Here is a 19,656-nt window from a genome sequence, read left to right as displayed (position 1 = left end):
AGATGGCGGCGGCCTAGTAGTGGTGAAAGCTGAACCCTCTCCCAGAGTCCTCCCAAACTAACCTTAAAATAGCTCCTCTACACGACAGGAGTCACAGAACCAGCAAGCTAGAGGGAGGGGCTCTCCTGCAGCAAATAATCTGAAAGGTGGGCAGAGAGTCGATTTTCAGAGGTTATGGGAGACCTGGAAGCAAAACTACACACAGAGGAGTATGGGCCGACCACCCCCCACCTACTGCACCAAGTTCCCAGCCTGGGCATAGGCCAACTTCAGGATCCTGAGACCCTGCCCAAGTCCACAGCAGAGTATCCCACCCCTTGAAGTCCCAGGCCCTGGCACCAGCCCACAGGGAGGCCCTGAAGTCCTTAGCTGTGGCCCTTTCAAGCCTGCAGTAAAGTCCCTCAGCCCCAGGCCAGAATAGCTCACAGTGCTCTGAGCCCTGCAGGCCATCAGCAGAGGAGACAGAATCAACAATTTTCAGAACTCCCAATCCACAGTCAAAAGAAGGCTGGGAAACAGAGAAAATGGCAAAAGAAAAACCTAACCATAGAAAAATTCTAGGGAGACAAAGAGCAAGGCACAGAGTCATTAGGGGATGGTCGGATCCAAGAAGCCACATGTGAAACTTAAAGAAAAATGGGAACTAGCCTCAGGCACTGGAAGAACTAAGACAGGAATTCAAAAATCAAATAAGAGATATGGAAGAAAAATGGGAAAAAGAAACAAAAGTAATGCAAAAAGAAAATAACAGCTTAAAAAGTAAGATTGGTCAAGTGGGGGGGGGGGGGGAAGCACAAAAATTCAGAGAGTTTCATGAAAAGTAGAATGGACCAAATGGAAAAGGAGGACCAAAAGGTCAAAGAAGAAAATCATTCTTTAAAAATTAGAACTGGCCAAACAGAAGCTAATGACTTCATGAGACAGCAAAAGAAACAATAAAACAAAATCAAAAGAATGAAAAAAATAGAAGAAAATATGAAATATCTCATTGAAAACACAATTGATCTGGAAAAGAGATCCATGAGAGACAACCTAAGGATTATTAGACTACATAAAAGTCACAATAAAAAAAGAAGAAAAGAAAAAGCCTAGGCCTCATGTTACAAGAAATCATCAAAGAAAACTAATTTAATATTCTTGAACAAGTGGGTAAAATAGAAATTGAAAGAATCCACAGATCACCTCCTGCAATTAATCCCCAAATGACAACTCCTGGGAATATTATAGTCAAGTTCAAGAGCTCCCAAGCCAAAGAGAAAACACTGCAAGTAACCAGAAAGAAATAATTCAAATATCATGGAACCTTAGTCAGGATTACCAGCATCCAGCAGCTTCTACACAGAAGGATCAGAAGGCTTGAAATATGATGTTCCAGAAGGCAAAGGAACTGGGTTTAAAACCAAGAATCAACTATCCATCAAAACTGACTACATTCTTTCAGGGGTAAATATGGTCAATTAAAAAAACAGAAGATTCCCAACAATTCCTAAAGAAAAGACCAGACTTACACAGATAATTTGATGTCCAGATATATAATTCAAGAGAAACATAAAAAGGTAAATAAGAAAGAGGAAAAAAAAATGTAAGGGATTCAGTAAGGTCCAATTCCTGCATGGAAAGAGAATGTGTAACTCAAATTTTTTATCATTAATGACAAAAAATGACAAAATTAATTTGGAAGAACAAAAGATCAAGAATATCAAAAGAATTAATGAAAAGAAATATTAAGGAAAGAGGTCTAATAGTACTGGATTTTAAATTTCATTATAAAAGCCATTATAAGTATCTGGTACTGGCTAAGAAAAAGAAAAGTAGATCAGTGGAATAGAACAGACATACAACAAATAGCTGTAAAAGATTATAGTAATTTTGTATTTGACAAAAGCATAGATCCAGGTTTTGAGGATAAGAAATCACGATTTGGTAAAAATTGCTGGGATAAGTAGAAGTTAGTTTAGCAGAAGCTAGGTATAGACCAGTGGTTCCCAAACTTTTTTGGCCTACTGCACCCTTTCCAGAAAAAAATATTCCTTAGCCCCCTGGAAATTAATTTTTTTTAATTTTAATAGCAATTAATAGGAAAGATCAATGCACCTGTGGCCATCACCGCCTCTCTGGATCGCTGCAGCACCCACCAGTGGGCAGTAGCACCCACTTTGGGAATCACTGGTATAGACCAATATCTTACACCATTCACTATGATAAAATCAAAAGGGATACATAATCTAGACAGAAAGGGAGATATTAATAAATTAGAAGTACAGGGAACTTGTTACCTATCTGATTTATGATTAGGAGCGGAATTTATAAGTTGACCAGAGATGAAGAGCATTGTTAAGGGTAAAAGAGATAATTCTGAGTATGTTAAGTTGAAAAGTTTCTGTACAAATAAAACAAAATGTTGCCAAGATGAAAAAAAAAAGCAGAAAATTGGGGGGGGGGGGATTTACAAACAGCCTCTGTAGCCCTCCGTAATGAGTAGGCCTCAGTAAAATCAAAGCCATGGTCTGGCCAGAATCACTCCTCCCATGAGGTCCCCAAACCCCTCCCTAATGTGCTTAGTCAATAACTAGCTGCTCTATACAAACTCACTGAAGCCAAACATTTCCCTGATAATTTGGACTAGATGGCTACATATTTACCTGTGACTTATTATCCTATAGAAAACTCTGTTTAGAACTACTGAAGTAATCTAAATCCATTGTCTCCATCTTGTAAATCATTACTAACCATTGTCCCTGCAAAAGGCTTACCTATTCCCTTTACCCTATAAATTGTAGACCCTAACCCATTAAACTTTGTCACCACTCTAAGAGACTGTCTGCGTGGTTCCTAGTCGGTATTGGCCTTCCTGTAATCCCAGGATACGTCCCTCACACCCTGGTTTCCAGAGCTGTCATCTGACCAATTGGTACCTGATGTAGTCTCAGTTCACAATTGGCAGAGTGCAGAATTCCGGTAATGGGGGACTTTTCTCTGTTTGACAGAAAGGATTTTTGGTGGGGGAGCAAGAAGAGAATTTTACAGCCAGGAGTAAAACTATGGGATCTATACAAATTTCTCCTCTATATCCAATACTGCCTTTAGACCAGGCCCCTTTAAGAAATCAGAGGACTGAAAATCAGAAAGGAGATTTAAAACTACTCATAGATAAGGCAATCTCTCAGAAATGGCAAAAGTTTTTCCTTAAACCACCCCCCTTCCAGAAGTGGCTGGCAACTCCATATTTTTTTTTTCCAGCTAGAAAAACTGGTCCTGCCCATAGTCCTTTTGGAAAGATTCCATTTAGTAATAGCCACAGAACATTTTTAAAAGTCTTAATGAGGGGGCAGCTGGGTAGCTCAGTGGATTGAGAGTCAGGCCTAGAGACAGGAGGTCCTAGGTTCAAATCTGGCCTCAGACACTTCCCAGCTGTGTGACCCTGGGCAAGTCACTTGACCCCCACTGCCCATCCTTACCACTCTTCCACCAAAGAGCCAATACACAGAAGTTAAGAGTTTAAAAAAAAATCTTAATGACTTTCAAAAAATTGCTAGGAGATATAGTTGAGTAAAACCCCCCTCGATTTCTCAGAAGAAAAGTGTGTTTGTTTTAGGAAATCTATTGGAGCATGAAAAGTAATTTAGAACTAAGATTTGTCAAATGTCAGCCAACTTCTTACAAAACGTTAGCCCCTTTTCTGACTCACTCTTTTTTTTTTTTTTTAAGCCCTCACCTTGGGTGTTAGAGTCAATACTGTGTATTGGCTCCATGGCAGAAGAGTGGTAAGGGTGGGCAATGGGGGTCAAGTGACTTGCCCAGGGTCACACAGCTTGGAAGTGTCTGAGACCAGATTTGAACATAGGACCTCCTCTCTCTAGGCCTGGCTCTCAATCCACTGAGCTACCCAGCTGCCCCCAAACTCACTCTTGAAATGTAAAAAAGCCTGTTCGAATTAATCTTGGCAATTCCAATTTCCTTATTCCCCAAGCATTCTTTTATTTTCTCTTCCTTCGTTATTAATGAGCCGCCTTTTTTCCCATAGATTTCTTTAGTAGTGCAGCTATGATTTGAAAGAATTGATCTTTATGCCAGGATGAAAAGAAGAATCTAGTCCATAATTTTATGTTCTATTGTCAGAGTATGTATGAACTAGCCAGGATATGGCGTCTGTGTTATCAGTCTATGTTCTACGTTCCGTGATATGTCCGTGTTGTCTATATGTTGTCTGTCTGGGATCACAATGAGAGGGTTACATTTGGGGAAAATAAACCTCTCTGCCTTCTTCAGTTTGATCCTGACTAAACAGAGGAGACAGACAGAGGCCGTTTGGGAAATTCAAGAAACAACATTTTTTATGGATTTTTGAATCTCCTGAACTCGAAGATCATTTAACTGGTTGCACCTAAAGGACAGCCACACAGCACCGTCAGCCATCTCTTCTCTCCCTTCCTCGCTGGCCACAGGGAGACGAGGGTAGAGAGGATAAAGACGAGATGCCACTAGAGAACGAAGGCAAGAATGTACGCTCAGCATTTTTTCTCCCTGCTTTTTCCTTGGGAAGGGAGGGAGAATAGATCAGAAGCTGATAACGCTTTAAAGGTTTGTAGGGATTTGAACAGATACTGATGGTACAGGGCGAGTTCATTTGCTGGGATAATTGGTCACCAGGTAAAAAACAGAATTTCAGCAAAATTTAAGAATGTGCAAAAACTTATCATGAAAACCTTAAGACGGGCAACGTGAAGGATCAGACTTGCCAAAAATGCTCGTCGAACTGAATTTGAGAATCGCAAAAAATGAGTATTAAGTATATGAGAATTGAACGTTAACTCGTTAAAGGATGTGAAGTGAAAAAACTGACCCCTGCCAGGGAAGGAGCCCAACACACAGGGCCACTCAGGGAGGCACACAAGTCCCGCTTGGGAAAGGATAATCCGCCTCCTCTACAGAGATCCCAAAGAATCCCAAGGCTGGTAGTCCAGCAGCTCCCAGCTTCCTGCCTCTCCTCCAGAGAGGGAAAACTGCCACACACCTCTATCTCTCAGAACCAAAACCCTTTGACATTCTGGCTTAGAATGTTCTCAGCCAGGCTGCTCTGTCTTCTTTCTACTCTACCTGTCAATTATAACTCGCCTGTAACGGTTGTCGTACGAAGAAGGCATTCTTCCGGCCTAAAATTTGGGCAGACGTAGGAAAACGTCAAACCTTAAAACATGTACCGTTCTATGAAGCAGCAAGCCAGTGGGTAGCCTTTGCGTCCAGAGGCTCAGGGAAATGTTGGGCTTCAGTGTGTTTGTCTAGAAGATCCAGTTATTTGCCAAGTGAGGAGTGACTCTGGCCAGCCCCATGGCTTTGATTTCACTGGGGGCTCCAGGAGGATAGCCGGAGGACATTGCAAGAGTTTAAGCAAGCCTACAGTTGCAGCTGACCCAGACAGACAATGACAGTTGGCCTGGGGCCAGGAATTCTGGGAGAACCAATGGATCTCTCTCAGGCTTGGGGCACAGCCAAGGAGGGAGGAGGGAGATTTGGGGACTGCAGACCTTTCAAGCTAATCCAGAGAGTTTCCTTGAGACTTTTGTGAGGACCAAACCAGCCATTTGACCCTTCAACAACCATTTCTTCCATTTGGGCCAGGGGGCCAGGCCTTGGGGGGGGGGGGGGGGAGCTGGCCCCTGGGGCTAACCAACCTGGCTCTCTACATTTCCTCTTTAGTTAGTGATCATTGTAAGGACAGGAGTTTTGCTGGGGGTCTGGGTCAGATAAACTGGGCAGCGGAGAACATTGAAGAAATATCTGTTACTACCCTCCCCTGGGAAAGCTGATCATGGGATTTGGGAAGTCCCCTTACCCCGCCCTTCCCGTATAGCCTTTCCTTGACCCCCCTATATGACTTCATTCCTAAATAAACCCTTGTTGAGAGATTGTCAGATGTGGACAGCGGCTGATTGGGGAGGGAGAACAGAATCCTTGTGGGTTGGGGCTGGAAGGTGGACAGCTCTCCATTTTGAACTTTCAGCCATAGGGGAATGGGGAGGCTTGACTTAATTTGCTCCCCCTCTGAGCGATTATCAGGGGTCCCTTGGGTCTCATTCAATAAACAACCCCTCCTCCTACCTTCTCATCCCTAATTTCTCCATGTTGGGGAACCTCCACTCATGTAGCAACCCCAAGCATCTCCCTAGTAAGGAGGGGAGGTATGAGTCGCTTTGGCCCCTAACTGTTCACTCAGGGGGTTACCGGAACACACCCCAACTATCTGCTACCCCCCTTCTTACAGAATGAAATTTATGAGGAAGCTATGAAGAAAAGTAAGAGACACGAGCTTGGTGACTTTGTGGACAATCTTCTTTCTCTTTATCTATGGAAATGCTTCTTTTATTTGGTTTGGCAAAATTTGGAATAAAAAAAAAATCAACCTCTCTCCTCCTCTTATACCTCCCTTCATTATCCGCTAAGTATATATGAGTCTAGGAGTAGAGGATCCTCGTCCACATCAAAAAGGAGTCTTTAATCCCTACCCCAGTCAGTAAATTCCCGCAGCAGACAGGTCCGAAATGGTCTTTTTCTTCATCTTATCACCAAGGTTATTCTCTCTGACAAGAGGCGAGTTGCGTAGTTCATCTTAATTCCTTTGGACGGGCGATTTTTCAGTCCGTGAACCAGAGCTCCAACATCTTTCAAAGTCGGTTGTCCTGGTGCCGTTATGACGTAGCCTTAATAACACAAGTTGTTCTGGTTGTGGCACGACTTTGGATTTATAGTAGAATCGCCTCTTGCTGGACCACAATATGCCTTTCCCTACATACCCGTTTGTTTAGGAATTCCCCAGGGGAAGGCACCCCCTTAGTTTCCAGTTTGGGGCTCTTCGAGAGCAGACCGTCTTCTTATTTTTGTCCCCAGCACTAGGCCCAATGTAGGTGTTTAACAAGTGTTTGCTGAATGAAACTTGGAGTTTGCCAGGTCACTTTCACCAAGGCAAGAATTTCTTTTGAGTCTTGTTGTTCAGTCTTTTCAGTCCTGTCCAGCTGGTTTTACAGATGAGGAAGCCGAGACAAAGAGGGTTAAAGAACTTGCCTAGGTAGGGACACGTAGCTAGCACGTGAGGTCACATTTGAACTCAGGACCAGAAAGGAGTGTTCCTGACTGCAGGCTTGCCATCTAACCACTGAGCCACCTTGCTGTCCCTCTGGTTCTTACATCAAGGCTGAAGAGAAACGGGGCAGCTGTGGGCACCCAGCCGTTGTTGGGGTGGCGTTTGTAGGACACAGAAACGCCCACGTTTCTTATGGCCGTCCAAAGTAAATCTCGGCATCCTGATGGCCACGAAACACACGCTACGGGGTGGGCAGGGGAGGAAACTGAAACAAGAAAGCCAATGTCTGAGTTCTCGCCGTTTTAGGAGGAATCTTAGAAACTGCCTGTTCCAGTAAAAGCGGATGTGTCTCCTTGGTCTTGCTTTCCCTTTTGCCTGGCCTATTCCAAGCTCTCCTTTCCGACACTGCAGTTGGCCGTATTGTGCTTTCTTGGTACTTGCGACTGGTGCTTTGAGCCGCTCCTCCTAGTTTTCTTTTGCCCCAGAATCTCTGGATTTCAGATATGACTTCCTGGGAATTGTCATTTGGGGCTTTTCTTTTCTTCTTCCCTCTTGGAAGTGACAGGTGGATGTTTCTGGGCACTTTCCACCTATTCCTTGAAATACCACATACAGGGATTTTCCCACCCTAACAATTGAAATCCTTGAGACGGTATTTCCTTATTTCAAGTTAATTTATTGACCGGCCAAGCCATGCAGAAGAAAAAGCTTCCCTCCCCCAGCCCAGGGCTCGATCCCACACCCCTCTGGAGTTCGTCACGGAGTCCCTCGCCTGGACGTCCCGCCATCTCTGCCGGGCAGATGGCCACTGAGGTGGACGTAGAACCTACTTTGTCATTTCCCCTTAACAGAGAGAGAAGAGCCCAACCCGGGCTCAGCTTGGGGTCCGAGGGTCCTAACGTGCCCCATTCAGAAAGGGGGACGTGCAGGATGGCTTTCTGTGGGAACACGAACCCCCCATTCCCAGATGAGCTCCTCCTTTTCGTTGTCTTGTGGGTCGGGATTCAGAATAGGAAAACCGAAAAGGACCAAGAACAAAGGAAACGGCTCAGAACCGGAGCCGCCAGACAGAGGAGCCGAGGGGAGGCTGGAAAGGTGTCCCAGGACAACCCCCTCACGCCACCCGCTTCAGGCAAGTTCACCCCTTGGCCGTCTATGGGCGATTCGGGCTCTTCTAAAAGGGTCCCCAAGTAAAGGTGGTGGGAGTTCTTGGGGAGTCGGAGGGACCCGAGGAAGGGGAGGGAAAGCCTGATGCTTCTCCGGAGGCTGGAGGGACCCCTGAGGGGGAGGAAGAGAAGGAAAAGGCTTCTTGGGCTTGAACAACCCCTCCGAGGCTCTTGGTGGACGTGGGCCAGAGAGAAGAGGGAGGGAGGAGGCGGCCTGCGTCCACCCTCCGGAAGGGAAACCCTCCGACGACACGGGAGGAACCTGGAAAAGATGGACGCGCCGGGGGAAGCCACACTAAGGAAACCGTTTTTCAGGTTATCAAGAACTTTATTTTAAATGAATTCCTCACAATTAACAGACATTTGTTGTTTTTTCCCCTCCAACATGTCTTCCTTCCCGCGCGAGAGCTATGAAGCAGGCAGAGTCTCGTGGAGAGGACGACGGAGGGGAGGCTCGCTCGAGGGGGCGCGGGAGCAGGGCAAAGGGAAGGTGGGCACAAAACCGGTTTGGCCGAGGGTTTAGTCCCCCGACGATGGGGAGGGCTCGCCACGTTTAAACCTACCACAGAACCGAGACGGCTTTACAGAAAAGGGAGAAACGGTACTGAGGGCCCCCAGAGGGGGAAACGGGGAGAAACAACGACGGGGTCTGCGAGGAGGAGACACGGAACCACAGAGCATGCACCACGGGTGGCCCCAGAAGGGCGATGAGGGCGTCCGTGCCAGAGGGGCCCCCGGGCGGCCGCCCACCCTGGACTAACCCACCTGTGGAATGGGCTGCCTTGGGACGAGCTCCGAGAGCGGCCCTGGTGGGGGCGCCTGCGGAAGGGGGCCGCCTCTGCCCTTTCCTGGAACTCTGCAGGAAGAGGGGGTGCTCGCAGGGCCCCCCAATCTTCTGAGAGAGCCGCCCGTGGGTGGGAGGGCAAAGGGCAGCGGCTTCTCTCGACACAAAACGCTTCTCTTCCTGAAATGCTTTTAATGAGCAAAACACCATCTCTGAGACGACACTTTACACACAACACTGACAACAGGGACGTTGGCGGCAGCCCGGCCGGCCGTGGAGGCGGCCCTCAGTCCTCCTCCTCTTCCTGGTTGACCGGCCTGAAGGGCAGGGTTCGCTGGCCTCTCTCGGGGTCCGGCATGCGCAGGATTCGAATCAGTCTGCTCGGGGGGAGGGAGCTGGAAGCGGACACACAACACAGGATGACCCCGGTGTGGGGCAACGCCGGACCCCGGCTTCTCCCACAAAGGCCAAAAGGGGGAGACGGCAGGAGCGCCACGTCTGTGGCTGGCCGAGCGGCCCGGGACAGCCCTACCTCATGTTCTGCGGCGTGAGCAGGATGAACTGGCGGTAGTGCTGCGAGTCGGCCATCTTCAGGATCATGTCCATGGCGATCCTCCGGTTGACCATGTCCTGGAGGGGGAGACGGCCCAGAGTTGCCACCTCCCCCCACCGGCCCCGAGAGCCAGGCTCACCCAAAGGACCCCTCCGTTCCCTCCCAGCTTGGACAGGGCCCGAGAAGCCCCCGAGCTCAGGCCCCCACGCGGGGAAGGGAGAGCCGGGCCGGGCCGGGAACAGACCATGTAGACGTCGAACTCGTCGAGGCATCGGAAGGGCGACTCGGCGATGGACCACAGAGACAGGATGAAGCAGACGGTGGAGAAGGAGCGCTCCCCGCCGGACAGGGAGCGCATGTCGCTGAAGGCAGCTTTGCTCCCCTCGCCAGGCTGGACCTTGGGGGGACGGCAAAGCCCTGAGTGCATGCGGGGAAGCGGACGGCCCCGTCCCTGCTTCGGCTCTGCGGTGGGCAGCGAGGACGCCCCCGGGCGGGCTCCCCGTGGCTCGGCCATCCTCGGCCCTCCGAGCCCGAGCCAACGGGTGAGCAGGCCAAGACCCGCCGGGGTCCGAGGCCCGTGTCCCGGGAGTGAGAGCGTCCTGGAAGGGAAGCTCCGGCCCAGGCGTGGGGCGAGGCTGGGCAGAAGCCCTCGAGCCCTTTGGGGGCACCTCCTCATGGCCTCTCCATGCCTGTGCCCGGCTCGCGACCCTGGCATCCAGGCGAGTCTCCCCCTCGATGCCCAGAGGGGCACGTCGCCAGGAGGCTCGGATGGAATCAAGCAAAGGCCATCCTTCCCCGACGGGCATCCTGAGCGATTTCCCCAACCTCACACGGACGCTCCGGGAGGCCGGCCAGCCCTGCCCCCTGCCCCCAGGGCCGGGCCAGGGGAGCCCCGGTGGGGTCTTGGCACCATGTCTGACCTTAGCAGGGACCCCTGGGCTGGAGGCCCGGCCCGGGGCTTACCGTGATGGCCAGAGTCTCCTTCTTGTGGTCGAAGAGCATCTTCCCGGAGTAGGCCCGCTGCGAGAGCAGGTTGTCGAAGTACAGCTTGCACCGTAAGGTGAGACACCTGGAGGGACAGCAGCCACCACTGGCACAAGAGACGCCCGGCCCCCCCGGGGCCCTCCATTCTGGGCACAGGCTCGGAGAACCTGGCCCTGGGGGGGTCGGAAGACACTCAGGACGGTCACCGAGGCTGACGCCGGCGGACAGGCCACCCTGGCAGCCACCAGAGGAGGCGCCTGACGGACCAGGAGTACTCGGAGAAGCCCGGGCTCTGGGCCAGATGCCAACAAACCCCCCCGAGGAGATTTGGGGGTTGGGCTGTTTCTGTGCCATCTCTCCAATGCCCCCCTTCCTCAGAGGCCCTTCTGCTGCAGCCCCCTGCCCGCCCTTCAGGGACCCCATTCCCAAATGTCTTGCCCCACAGTCTGGGGTGCCTGGAGGGAATCCCTTCTCGGGTCTGGGGGCTCTTGGGACGCCATTTGCCTTGGGGGTCCCTTCTCTTCTTAGGGAAGACAAAAAAGGGACAAAGCCGATGGTGTCTGGATTCCCCTAAACTTAGTTCCTGTCGGAAGGTCTCCCTTGTTGGCCAGCCTCCCATCCTGGCCTCCTGCGCCTTCCCTCTTAGACTTGGAGGCAGAAGCACAATCAGGGCCAGATGGTCGTCTAGGAGGCCGGCCTCTGCCCCCTGGGCCCCCCCCCGGTTGCCCTCCTTAAAAGCCTGACCAAGAACCAACCCCAAAGTGTGCCTTGCCTCAGTTTCCCCACCTGTCCAGCGGGAGTCGTCCCCCCGGCCGCCGCTCACCTTCTGAACTGCTGGTAGGTGCTGTATCTCTGGGCCATGATCTTCTCCAGTAACTTAATGAACTTCTTCAGGCTCTTCACCTTGCTGTCGAGGTCCTGGTACGTGTCTTTGGCCTCCTTGTACTGCCTGTTGGGGGAGCAGATTGTCAGCTCTGGGGGAGATCCAAGCTGCACCTTTCGGGGCGCCCCCAACTGCCCCCCCGAGGGAGGGGCTCACACACCGAATGCCGCCACCACAAAAGGAAGAAGGTGGGCACCGGCTGAGAAGGGACGGAGCAGAAGAGGGGGCCGTGGGGGTCCCATGCTTGGTGTGGTGCCCCCCAAGCCTAGCTGGCCAGCCCTCGCCGCCTCCCTGGGCCAAGGGTTCGGGAATGCCGAGGAGGATTCCATTCTGTCAGGAGAAAACTACCCACTGGTACAAGGCAGGCCAGAGCAGGCCGGGCGGGCAGCCCCTCGGCTGTCACCTTATGATCTCGTCCTTGTCCCCGTGGCTGTCGCTCTCGGTCTGGATCTTCTGCCTGAGCCGGGTGATCTCTTTGTCCAGAGCCGAGGGGCTCTTCTTCACCTCCATTCGCTCGGGGCAGATCTTCTTGGCCAGGGCGATCTTCTCCTAAAAGGACAATGGTCAGCGCCGCTCAGGACAGACCTCCAAAGTCCAGCCCTGAGCTGAGGAACAGGCCGGGGCAGCCCGAGCCTTACACACAGCGGCGTGAGAGCAGGGGGAGCCGCTGAGCGAACGGCAGTGCCCAGGCTGGCTCTGGCCACCGGCCCACGTGAGCTGGGGCAAGTTCGGGCTCTCCGGGAGGTTTGTGTCAGGAGGCTGAGGCAGAGGCCTGACCCAACTCTGCCGGGTGCCTCCATTCGGGGAGGGGGCTCAGCCCGGGTTGCCCCCTTTTCTGGGACTCCCTGACATGGCAGCTGCCCTCTGCCCCCCCTCCAAGGCACAGATGCCTGCTTTCAGTCTGTCCCTGGAGCCCAGCACACAGTCAGGGCTTAATGCCGGACCTGAGCTAACTCGATCTCCCCGAGCTGGTTTCTTTGGTGACCCCAAGACTGACCACTCCAGCAGCCGAGAACCGTGCAGATCCCGGCCATCCCCAGGGCAGCCAGCCCAGCCCAGCGGTGGTCAGCCCAAGGCGGCCGTGAGACCTGGCCTGGGCCCCGGGGGGTACCTTGAGCTCTCTCTCCGTCCTGGCCAGCTCGTCCTTCTTCACCTGGACGGTGGCCATGTGCTGGCTGAGGCGGTCCTCGTAGTGGCGCAGGGAGCGCTTCTGGGCGTCCACCTCGGCGTCAGCCTCATTGAGCTCCTCCTGTTGGAGCAGAGCTGGGTGAGCTCCGGCCACTCAGTCTGGCGGCCCCGCAGGAGCCCCGAGAAGAGAAGACGGGCCGGGCGGGGAGGGCACTGGAGGCTCCGACGACCCTGGAGGACGTGTGTCGGGGAGCGCCGCCCTCGACCCAGGAGGGCCCCGGCACGGCCCCAGGGAGAAGGTGGACAAACGAGAGAGGCGATGACTGGACATGGACGGGGAGGCCAGGGCTGGAGGGCCAACGCCTGGCAGGAAGCTGGGGGGGGGGGGGGCGCTAGCATGGAGGAGGCCGGAGGGGCCCACAGACAGCCCGTGTTTACAACGTGTGAGCGACTTTCTCCCTGACTGGCCCGGGGTCTGGGGGTCTGGGGGTCGTGGCCTCAGTGCCAACAGCAGAACTGCAGGCCCAGCTGAGAGGACCCTCCACCCCGGCCTCGGCTCCGTCGGTCCCCCGGGTCGCCCTCTGAGGCCCGGCCTGGGCCGGTCGTGTAAATGGGGGCTCCGGCGAGGCTGGGAGGACTTGGACAGGGTCGGGTCGGAGCCGGGGCTGCCGGGCCTCCTGTTTCTTACGCACCATCCCGCTTTCCACTTATCAATTTCCAGACCCAAATTCAACCCCCAGCTTTGGGGGGCTGCCCTGGCACCAAGAACACCCTCAGACAGGGCTGGGACCAGGGCTCTGGGCCCGTCCTGGCACGGCCGCCAGCCTGCCCCCACGAGGGGCCGCGAGCAGGGAGCCGGCACCAACCTTCACGGGCTCGGCCAGCTCCGAAACCTGGTGGATCTTCATCTTGAAGTCTTCGTAGGTCTGCTCGGCCTCCGCACGCTCTTTGCGCAGATTCTCCATTTCCTCCTTCTGGACGCTCATCTTCTCCTCCACCTCCTTCATCCGCTTCTCGATTTCTTCGTTTTCCTCCTCCTGCAGGTGGCGGGAACCAAGAACGGGATTTCTCAGGGCGGGACGGGGCGCCGCTCACCCGAGGGGCCTCTGGCGGCCAGCACCATCGAGGAGGCACGAGGGGGGTGCAGGGATGCGGGGAGGGGGAGGGGGAGAAGGAGCCTCCTTAGGGGCCCCGGGCAGAGGCCATGTCCAGGGGGCCGGCCTCCCCCTCGCACCAAGCCCAAAGCCAGCACGAGACGGCGGGCAGAGGAGAACAGAGCGCGCCACGGAGCGCAGGGCACGGAGGGGAGCGGGGGCGGGGGGGGTCCCCCCAAGGGCCACACCACGCCCCGGAGGACACAGCTGGCTCTCTGTGGGGCCCGGCAGCAAGGCGACGGGGGAGCCTACCAGGGTTGAGATATCCACCGACTGGTTTTCTTCTTCGTTCTCAAGCTCTTTGATTTCCAGAAGGATTTTTTTGATTTTAATCTGAAACAAAGAGTTTGGCTTCCTCGAGTCACCGATTTTTCAGACTTTTGGATGATTAAGAAAGCCTCCCCCCCCCCCTCCCCACAGAGCCCCTCCTGCAGCCAACAGCAAGCCAGCAGCCCCCAATGCCGAGGCCACGAAGCTGCCCAAGATGGAAGCAAGATGGTGCCGGGCCCTGCCAGGCCTCGTTCCCCGGCACGTGTCCTCCCCTCCTGCACACGGGGAGTGTCTACACCTGGGTCAGACCCGGGGCGCCCCCTAGCAGGCTGGAGATGGCCTCGGGGCATGCGACTCTCCCATATATAAAGCGTAAGGCCTGTATAGACATTTTTGTCCTCGTTCAGTCAGCTCAGGCCCCCTTTGGGGTTTTCTTGGCAGAGACCTGGAATGTTGGCCATTTCCTTCTCCAGCTCATTTTGCAGATGAAGAAAGGGGCCAACAGGGGAAGTGACCGGCCCAGGGTCACCCAGCCAGGAAATGTCTGAGACTGGATTTGAACTCAGGTCTTCCTGACTCCAAGCCCGGCCACTCTATCCACTGCACCATGTAGCTGTCCTACTGCAAATATAAATACGTGTAAACCATAGAAGTACAAGCGGGCCTGACTCGACCCGCTTCCTCACTCACAAAACGGGCTCTGAGGAGACGAAGGCAATCCAAGGCTTTCCGCCCTTCCTGCCATCGTAATCGGCTTCGTCAGTGAGTCTCAGAGCGGGAAGTCACTGGAGCCTTCCAAGGCTTCCCAACGCCTCTCGCGGTTGCTCTCGTCCCAAGGGCCGGGCCTGGGGCCGGGCCAGCCCGGGGGCCGCAGCTGCCTCTCACCTTGAGCTCTTTGAGGTGCCGGTGGTGGCTGCTGACCAACTCCTGATTCTTCTGCAGGTCGCTCTCCAGGGAGTGCACGTGCTGCTGCAGCGCGCCCAGCTGCGCCATCTTGTTCTCCACTTCCTTCTCCAAATGGCTGCAGGAGGGAAGGACAGACGTGAGGACACACAGTGTGCCGTCCTCCCCCCACAGCACAAGCTTCCTCCTCTCCTGCCCATTCAAAGGCAGTGCCAGAAGACGCGACGTGCTGGCTGGGGCACGAAGGCCAGAGAGCACGGGTCCCAGCCTGCTCTGCCCACAGTGCCAGGACCGCCTCGGGCCTCCTGTCCGGGGCACACAGGCTCGCCAACCCGGGCTTGGAGAAGACGATTAGAAAGAGCAAGAAGACCCCCAAACACAGGAAGGTTTCAGCCGAGCTCTGGATGGCGAGGAAAGCCAGCCTCAGCCCAGCCCGCCCGCCCGGAAGGGTTCCGAGGCCCTGCCACGGGCACTGGCTGCTATGGGTACACAGAACGGAATGGTCCTCTCTCTCTCTCTAGCAGCTGACCACCGGCTGGACAGAGCAGTACTAAGGAGGCAACGATAGGTTTAAATTCCTCTCCTGGGGAGAAGAGGACGATCAGAGGAGATCGGGAGGAAGGAGACACCGACGATGGACGGCACAAAGATCCAGCTTTTCTTGTGGTTCTACTTTCTCTGCCAAGGAAGGCCCTTTGGTGGGTTCAAAAGGAGCGAACACCCACGGGAGAGCATGCAGAGACGCTCCTGATGACGGGCAATGCCAGGGCCTCGTCTGCCTCCAGAAAGAGCCCCATTCTGGCCCTGCTCATCATCGTGGAAATGGTGGAGGCGGCGGATGTGATGAGGGAGCTGCTGCTCAGACCTCCCAAAGAGAAAGAAAAGGAAGCGAGTGAAGTGGATTTGGGCCAAAGGTTTTCATTTGATTGCTGGCAAGACTTCCATCAAATTAATAAACAAACGGAGCCGATCAGAAGCGATGCCAGACTAAGTTAGCTCGTCTTTCTGGGCAGTTTCTACCCTGGCAGACGCGGGCTAAGCTGAAGTACAGCTGGCTTGGCTTTCACCAGGCCACTGGAATTTTTCTGCGAGGCAGGAGACCCCCAGCTCCAACCTGGTCGAAGGGTTCGATGTCGGTTTGGAAGGAGGTGTTGAGAATCTGTACTTGGGCCTGGGCTGACTTGGGAAGAACGGAGGGAGCACGTCCAGCCAGGGTGGAGAGGGGGCGAGCCAACACACACCGGGATGGAACCAGAGACCGAAAGGGTTCTGACAGGCTAAAGTGCTGAGGACAGTGCCAAGGCCTGCACTTGGGGACAAACCACCCATCTCACACCAAGTGCCTCCTCTGTGCCAGGGGCACAAAGGAAGAGAAGCTGCCCTGCCTACGAGGGGGCAGCCCTTGGGGAGGCGATCCCAGGTGCCTAAGCAGGTTCAGTTGCTCTCAGATCTGCGGGGGACAGAGAGGGAGGATGAGCAGGTCTGACGGCCACCTCTCTGCCCTGTGCTCCCCTGGCACTGCCATCTGAACCACTTTTATAATCTAGGTGCTTGGGGGGGGGGGTCTGGCTATCTGCCTTACCTCCCCTAACTTCCCCAGAGAAATGTCCGTCCTTCAAGAGCGGGGGCTGTCCAGCTTTGTAGCGTGCGTGCCCCATGCCGAGGCTGGTGCCTGGCACAGAGACCTTCTCCGTTTTGTCCCGCTCTGGGGCCCTGCTGGCCCTCCCACACGCACCTGCTTTGCAAACTCCCTGGTCAACAAGGAGCCGGGGGGGACAGTGGAGGGAGAGCCTGAAGGGGGCAAGTGCAGACAGGCCAGGGGTCTCCTGAGGACTCAGCCAGGAGCAAGGGGGAACGCCGGGGCCTCAAGCACACAAAACCTCTGTGGCTACGAGCGGGCTCCCAGGACGGCCTCTCGCCCCGGAAGGCGGCTCCCTCTCCTCGGAGGGCCACCCTCGGCAAAGGTCGAGGCGGCGAGGGAGGCCTCGACGCGGCACCGTCACGTCGGCTGGCGCCGTGCGGGGCTCAAGCACACACGTGTGTCAGGCCTTCCTTTTTCCCGTCACGGGTCCCACCCCAGAAACAATCTTCTCTCGTGACAAAAGCCATCGGCTTGGTTACTCGCAGCCGTGTCTCTCTGGGAACCCCCGGGGGCTCTCGCTCCTGGAGGGGTTGGCCACCCCTCCTCCAGCTCACTTTATACACGAGGCCACTGAGGCCAAGAGGGGAAGCGAGCTGCCCACGTCACACAGCACGAGGGGTCTGAGGCCCCCCGCTCATCCGTTAGCACGAGCTGGGCAGCCCCCCCCCCCCCGAAGGCGGCTCCTCAGAGGTGGGCTGACCTGATTTCCTTCTCGACATCTCCGGTGAGGTAGCGGGGCCTCGTCCTCTCCGAGGAGTAATAGCGCCGTTCGAACACTTGGTCCCCCTCGGCTGTGAAAGCTTCTTTGCAGTTCTTGGGCGGTTTCTGAGCCTGCATCACAGCCCGAGCCAAAGGGCTACTCTGAAAACAAGAGACCGTGGCGAGGGGTCAGGGCTGTCCCCTGCCACCAAAGGGCAGCCCGAGGCTACGGCCGTCGTCCGCCCAATCGGTGCGGCATGTTTACGAAGGCCAAGAGGTGGCCGTGACGCGTCTTACTTCAGACTCTTAGAACAAGGATGTAGCCTGCGAGCGGACACGGGCACCGAGGCCTCTGCGGAGAAGAGGAACCTGGGCAGACAGCTCTGAGGAGGAGGCAAATGAAGCCCGTCGCCACTGAGTCCAGAGACAGCCCAGGACCAACACCGGTGGGGAAGGACCAAGCCGAGAGCCAGGGGACCCGGGCCAGCCCTCTCCTCCCTCCCGGGCCAGGACGCCTTCTCTTCTCCTCGGGGGCTACTTGGGAAAAGACCGGAGAGGGTCGTCCCAGCTTCCTTGTATTAGGAAAGCACGGTGTGAGCACCCAAGCAGAGAGGGAGGCGTCACGGACACGAGTGAGAGACGGCCCGGTCAGCGCTGGATACACGGACCAGAGGGAGAACGGCCGCGCGATGGGACGGCGGAGCCCGACAGGAGCCACGAAGGGAGGCGGAGCAGCAGAACCAGGCGGGGCAGAGCTCAGGAAGGCGGCACCATGCTTGGGGCCGCACCGGCGCTAAGGGACCCCCCCCCCCAGAGTCAGCCACTGGGGCTGGATTTGAACTCAGGGCCTCCCAAACCCCCCCGAGGCGATGGGACCAACAGGCGGACTCTCACTTTAATCAGCAGCACCGTCTCGATCCTCCTCATGTCGATCAGGCTGTTGGCCACGACGGCGTTGTCGATGTCTAAGGCTGTGAGCACGGTGGGGAAGTCGGGGTGATAGGCCGCCCTGGGGGGGGACGAGAGCCGTCGGGATGGGCCTGGGAGGGGCACACCCGGCTTCTGCCCTCTCGGCCCAGGCTCTCCCACAGGGACAGGCGGCTGGGACGGCACCCACCGAGGGTGGACAAGCCGAGGGTGGACGGGCCGGTGCTTACTCGGGGCTCATCCCTGCCTCCTGCCTGGCAGGCACACGGGGTCACTGCCCGACACCCCACAAAGGGCCTCCCGGCCTGCCGTCTGGGGGGCCGCGGAGGGCGCAGGGAGGAGAAGGGAAGGTCCACATCAGACAGGGGGATGAGGGAGGAGACCCCAGGCTCGCCGCGCCGGGTCCTGTCCGGCAGAGCCATCCAACACACTGTGGGTAAATTGAGGCAGGCCCCAGAAGACCCTCTGGAGGTGGGCCGAGGCGGTACCTGTGGGTCACGTCGTACACCTTGTCCCGGAACTCGGAGACAATGATCTGAGGCCGGAAGGTGGCCGGCGGGTAGAAGTTCTTCATGAGCCCCTGCAGCACGTGCTCGTCCTTGTAGTTGTGGCAGCAGAAGGCGAAGATGAGCCCTTTGAGGCAGCACTCGATGGCCAGGGCGAGCTCGGGGTCCCGGAGGCGGATGCAGGCCCCTGCGGAGAGACCGGGCCGGGCCACGCGTCACCCGCACACGGGTGCCGGGCTCACGGAGCCAGCAGTGCCAGGGCTGCGCAGGGCCCGGGCCGGGCCTCGACAGAGCCCGAGGAAGTGGGAGTAGCCTGCAGAGAAGGGGGCCCCGCCTGCCCACAGGCCGTCCTACCTAGCGGGCCCACCGGCTTGCGCGTGAACTGCCCCTTCTTGTAGGCCTCGTCGATGGCCTCGAGCAGGGCCGGGACCTGCGCGCCGAACTGCTTGAGCCGGTTGCTGCGGCTGCCCCGCAGGTGCTCCAGGTGGCTCCTCTTGGCGTCCAGGACCTGCCTGATGTCGGCTTCTTCTTGCCTGAGGAGCGGAGGCCGCCGTGAGCCTGGTGCCGGCCCCGCGCCCCCGCCTCCCCCCGGCCCGGCCCGGCCCGGCCCAGCCTACATGATCCTCGAGCGCTCCTCCTTGTCCTTCTTGATGGCCTGCTGGAAGCGCTCCAGCTCCTGGCCCAGCAGCTCCTCCTGGGCCTCGTGGCTCTGGGCCTTGTCGGTCAGGGCCGCGATCTTGCTCTGCCTCTCGCGTCGCGCCGGCTCCAGGCTCTGGTCCGCACTGGGAGAGGGGCCTGTGTGAGCACAGCCCGCCCCCGGCCCCCCGCCTCCCCCACGCCCCCCGCCCAGGCCCAGGCCGCACCTCCTCTTGAGCTCCTGGATCCGGGCCTGGAGCTGCTCGCCGTCCTTGGCCAGGCTGCGGTACTCGCTGCGGCAGCGGTTGTACAGCACCTGCGCGAGACAGAGCGGGGGCTGGGG

The 19,656-nt window shown here is 56.0% G+C and overlaps 1 protein-coding gene across 1 annotated transcript in view; it reads right to left on the bottom strand.

The window, feature by feature from the left end:
* Window positions 1–8,560: 8,560 nt before the first annotated feature.
* SMC6 (structural maintenance of chromosomes 6) overlaps window positions 8,561–19,656 on the bottom strand; it is a 44,776-nt gene continuing 33,680 nt past the window's right edge. The window contains exons 2-17 of the mRNA XM_044659244.1: window positions 19,541–19,629; window positions 19,295–19,459; window positions 19,032–19,210; window positions 18,660–18,864; window positions 18,139–18,253; window positions 17,246–17,406; window positions 14,886–15,021; window positions 13,983–14,063; window positions 13,443–13,613; window positions 12,560–12,697; window positions 11,852–11,997; window positions 11,389–11,514; window positions 10,545–10,650; window positions 9,826–9,978; window positions 9,561–9,658; window positions 8,561–9,423 (exon numbers count right to left, since the gene is read on the bottom strand). Coding sequence (XP_044515179.1) covers window positions 9,315–9,423; window positions 9,561–9,658; window positions 9,826–9,978; window positions 10,545–10,650; window positions 11,389–11,514; window positions 11,852–11,997; window positions 12,560–12,697; window positions 13,443–13,613; window positions 13,983–14,063; window positions 14,886–15,021; window positions 17,246–17,406; window positions 18,139–18,253; window positions 18,660–18,864; window positions 19,032–19,210; window positions 19,295–19,459; window positions 19,541–19,629 — 2,178 coding nt within the window. The 3' untranslated portion in view covers window positions 8,561–9,314. The remainder of the gene's footprint in view (window positions 9,424–9,560; window positions 9,659–9,825; window positions 9,979–10,544; window positions 10,651–11,388; window positions 11,515–11,851; window positions 11,998–12,559; window positions 12,698–13,442; window positions 13,614–13,982; window positions 14,064–14,885; window positions 15,022–17,245; window positions 17,407–18,138; window positions 18,254–18,659; window positions 18,865–19,031; window positions 19,211–19,294; window positions 19,460–19,540; window positions 19,630–19,656) is intronic.

This window comes from Gracilinanus agilis, chromosome 2 (assembly GCF_016433145.1).
Source record: "Gracilinanus agilis isolate LMUSP501 chromosome 2, AgileGrace, whole genome shotgun sequence".
Taxonomy (NCBI): Eukaryota; Metazoa; Chordata; class Mammalia; order Didelphimorphia; family Didelphidae; genus Gracilinanus; species Gracilinanus agilis.
This window is presented reverse-complemented; position numbering and strand designations above follow the sequence as displayed.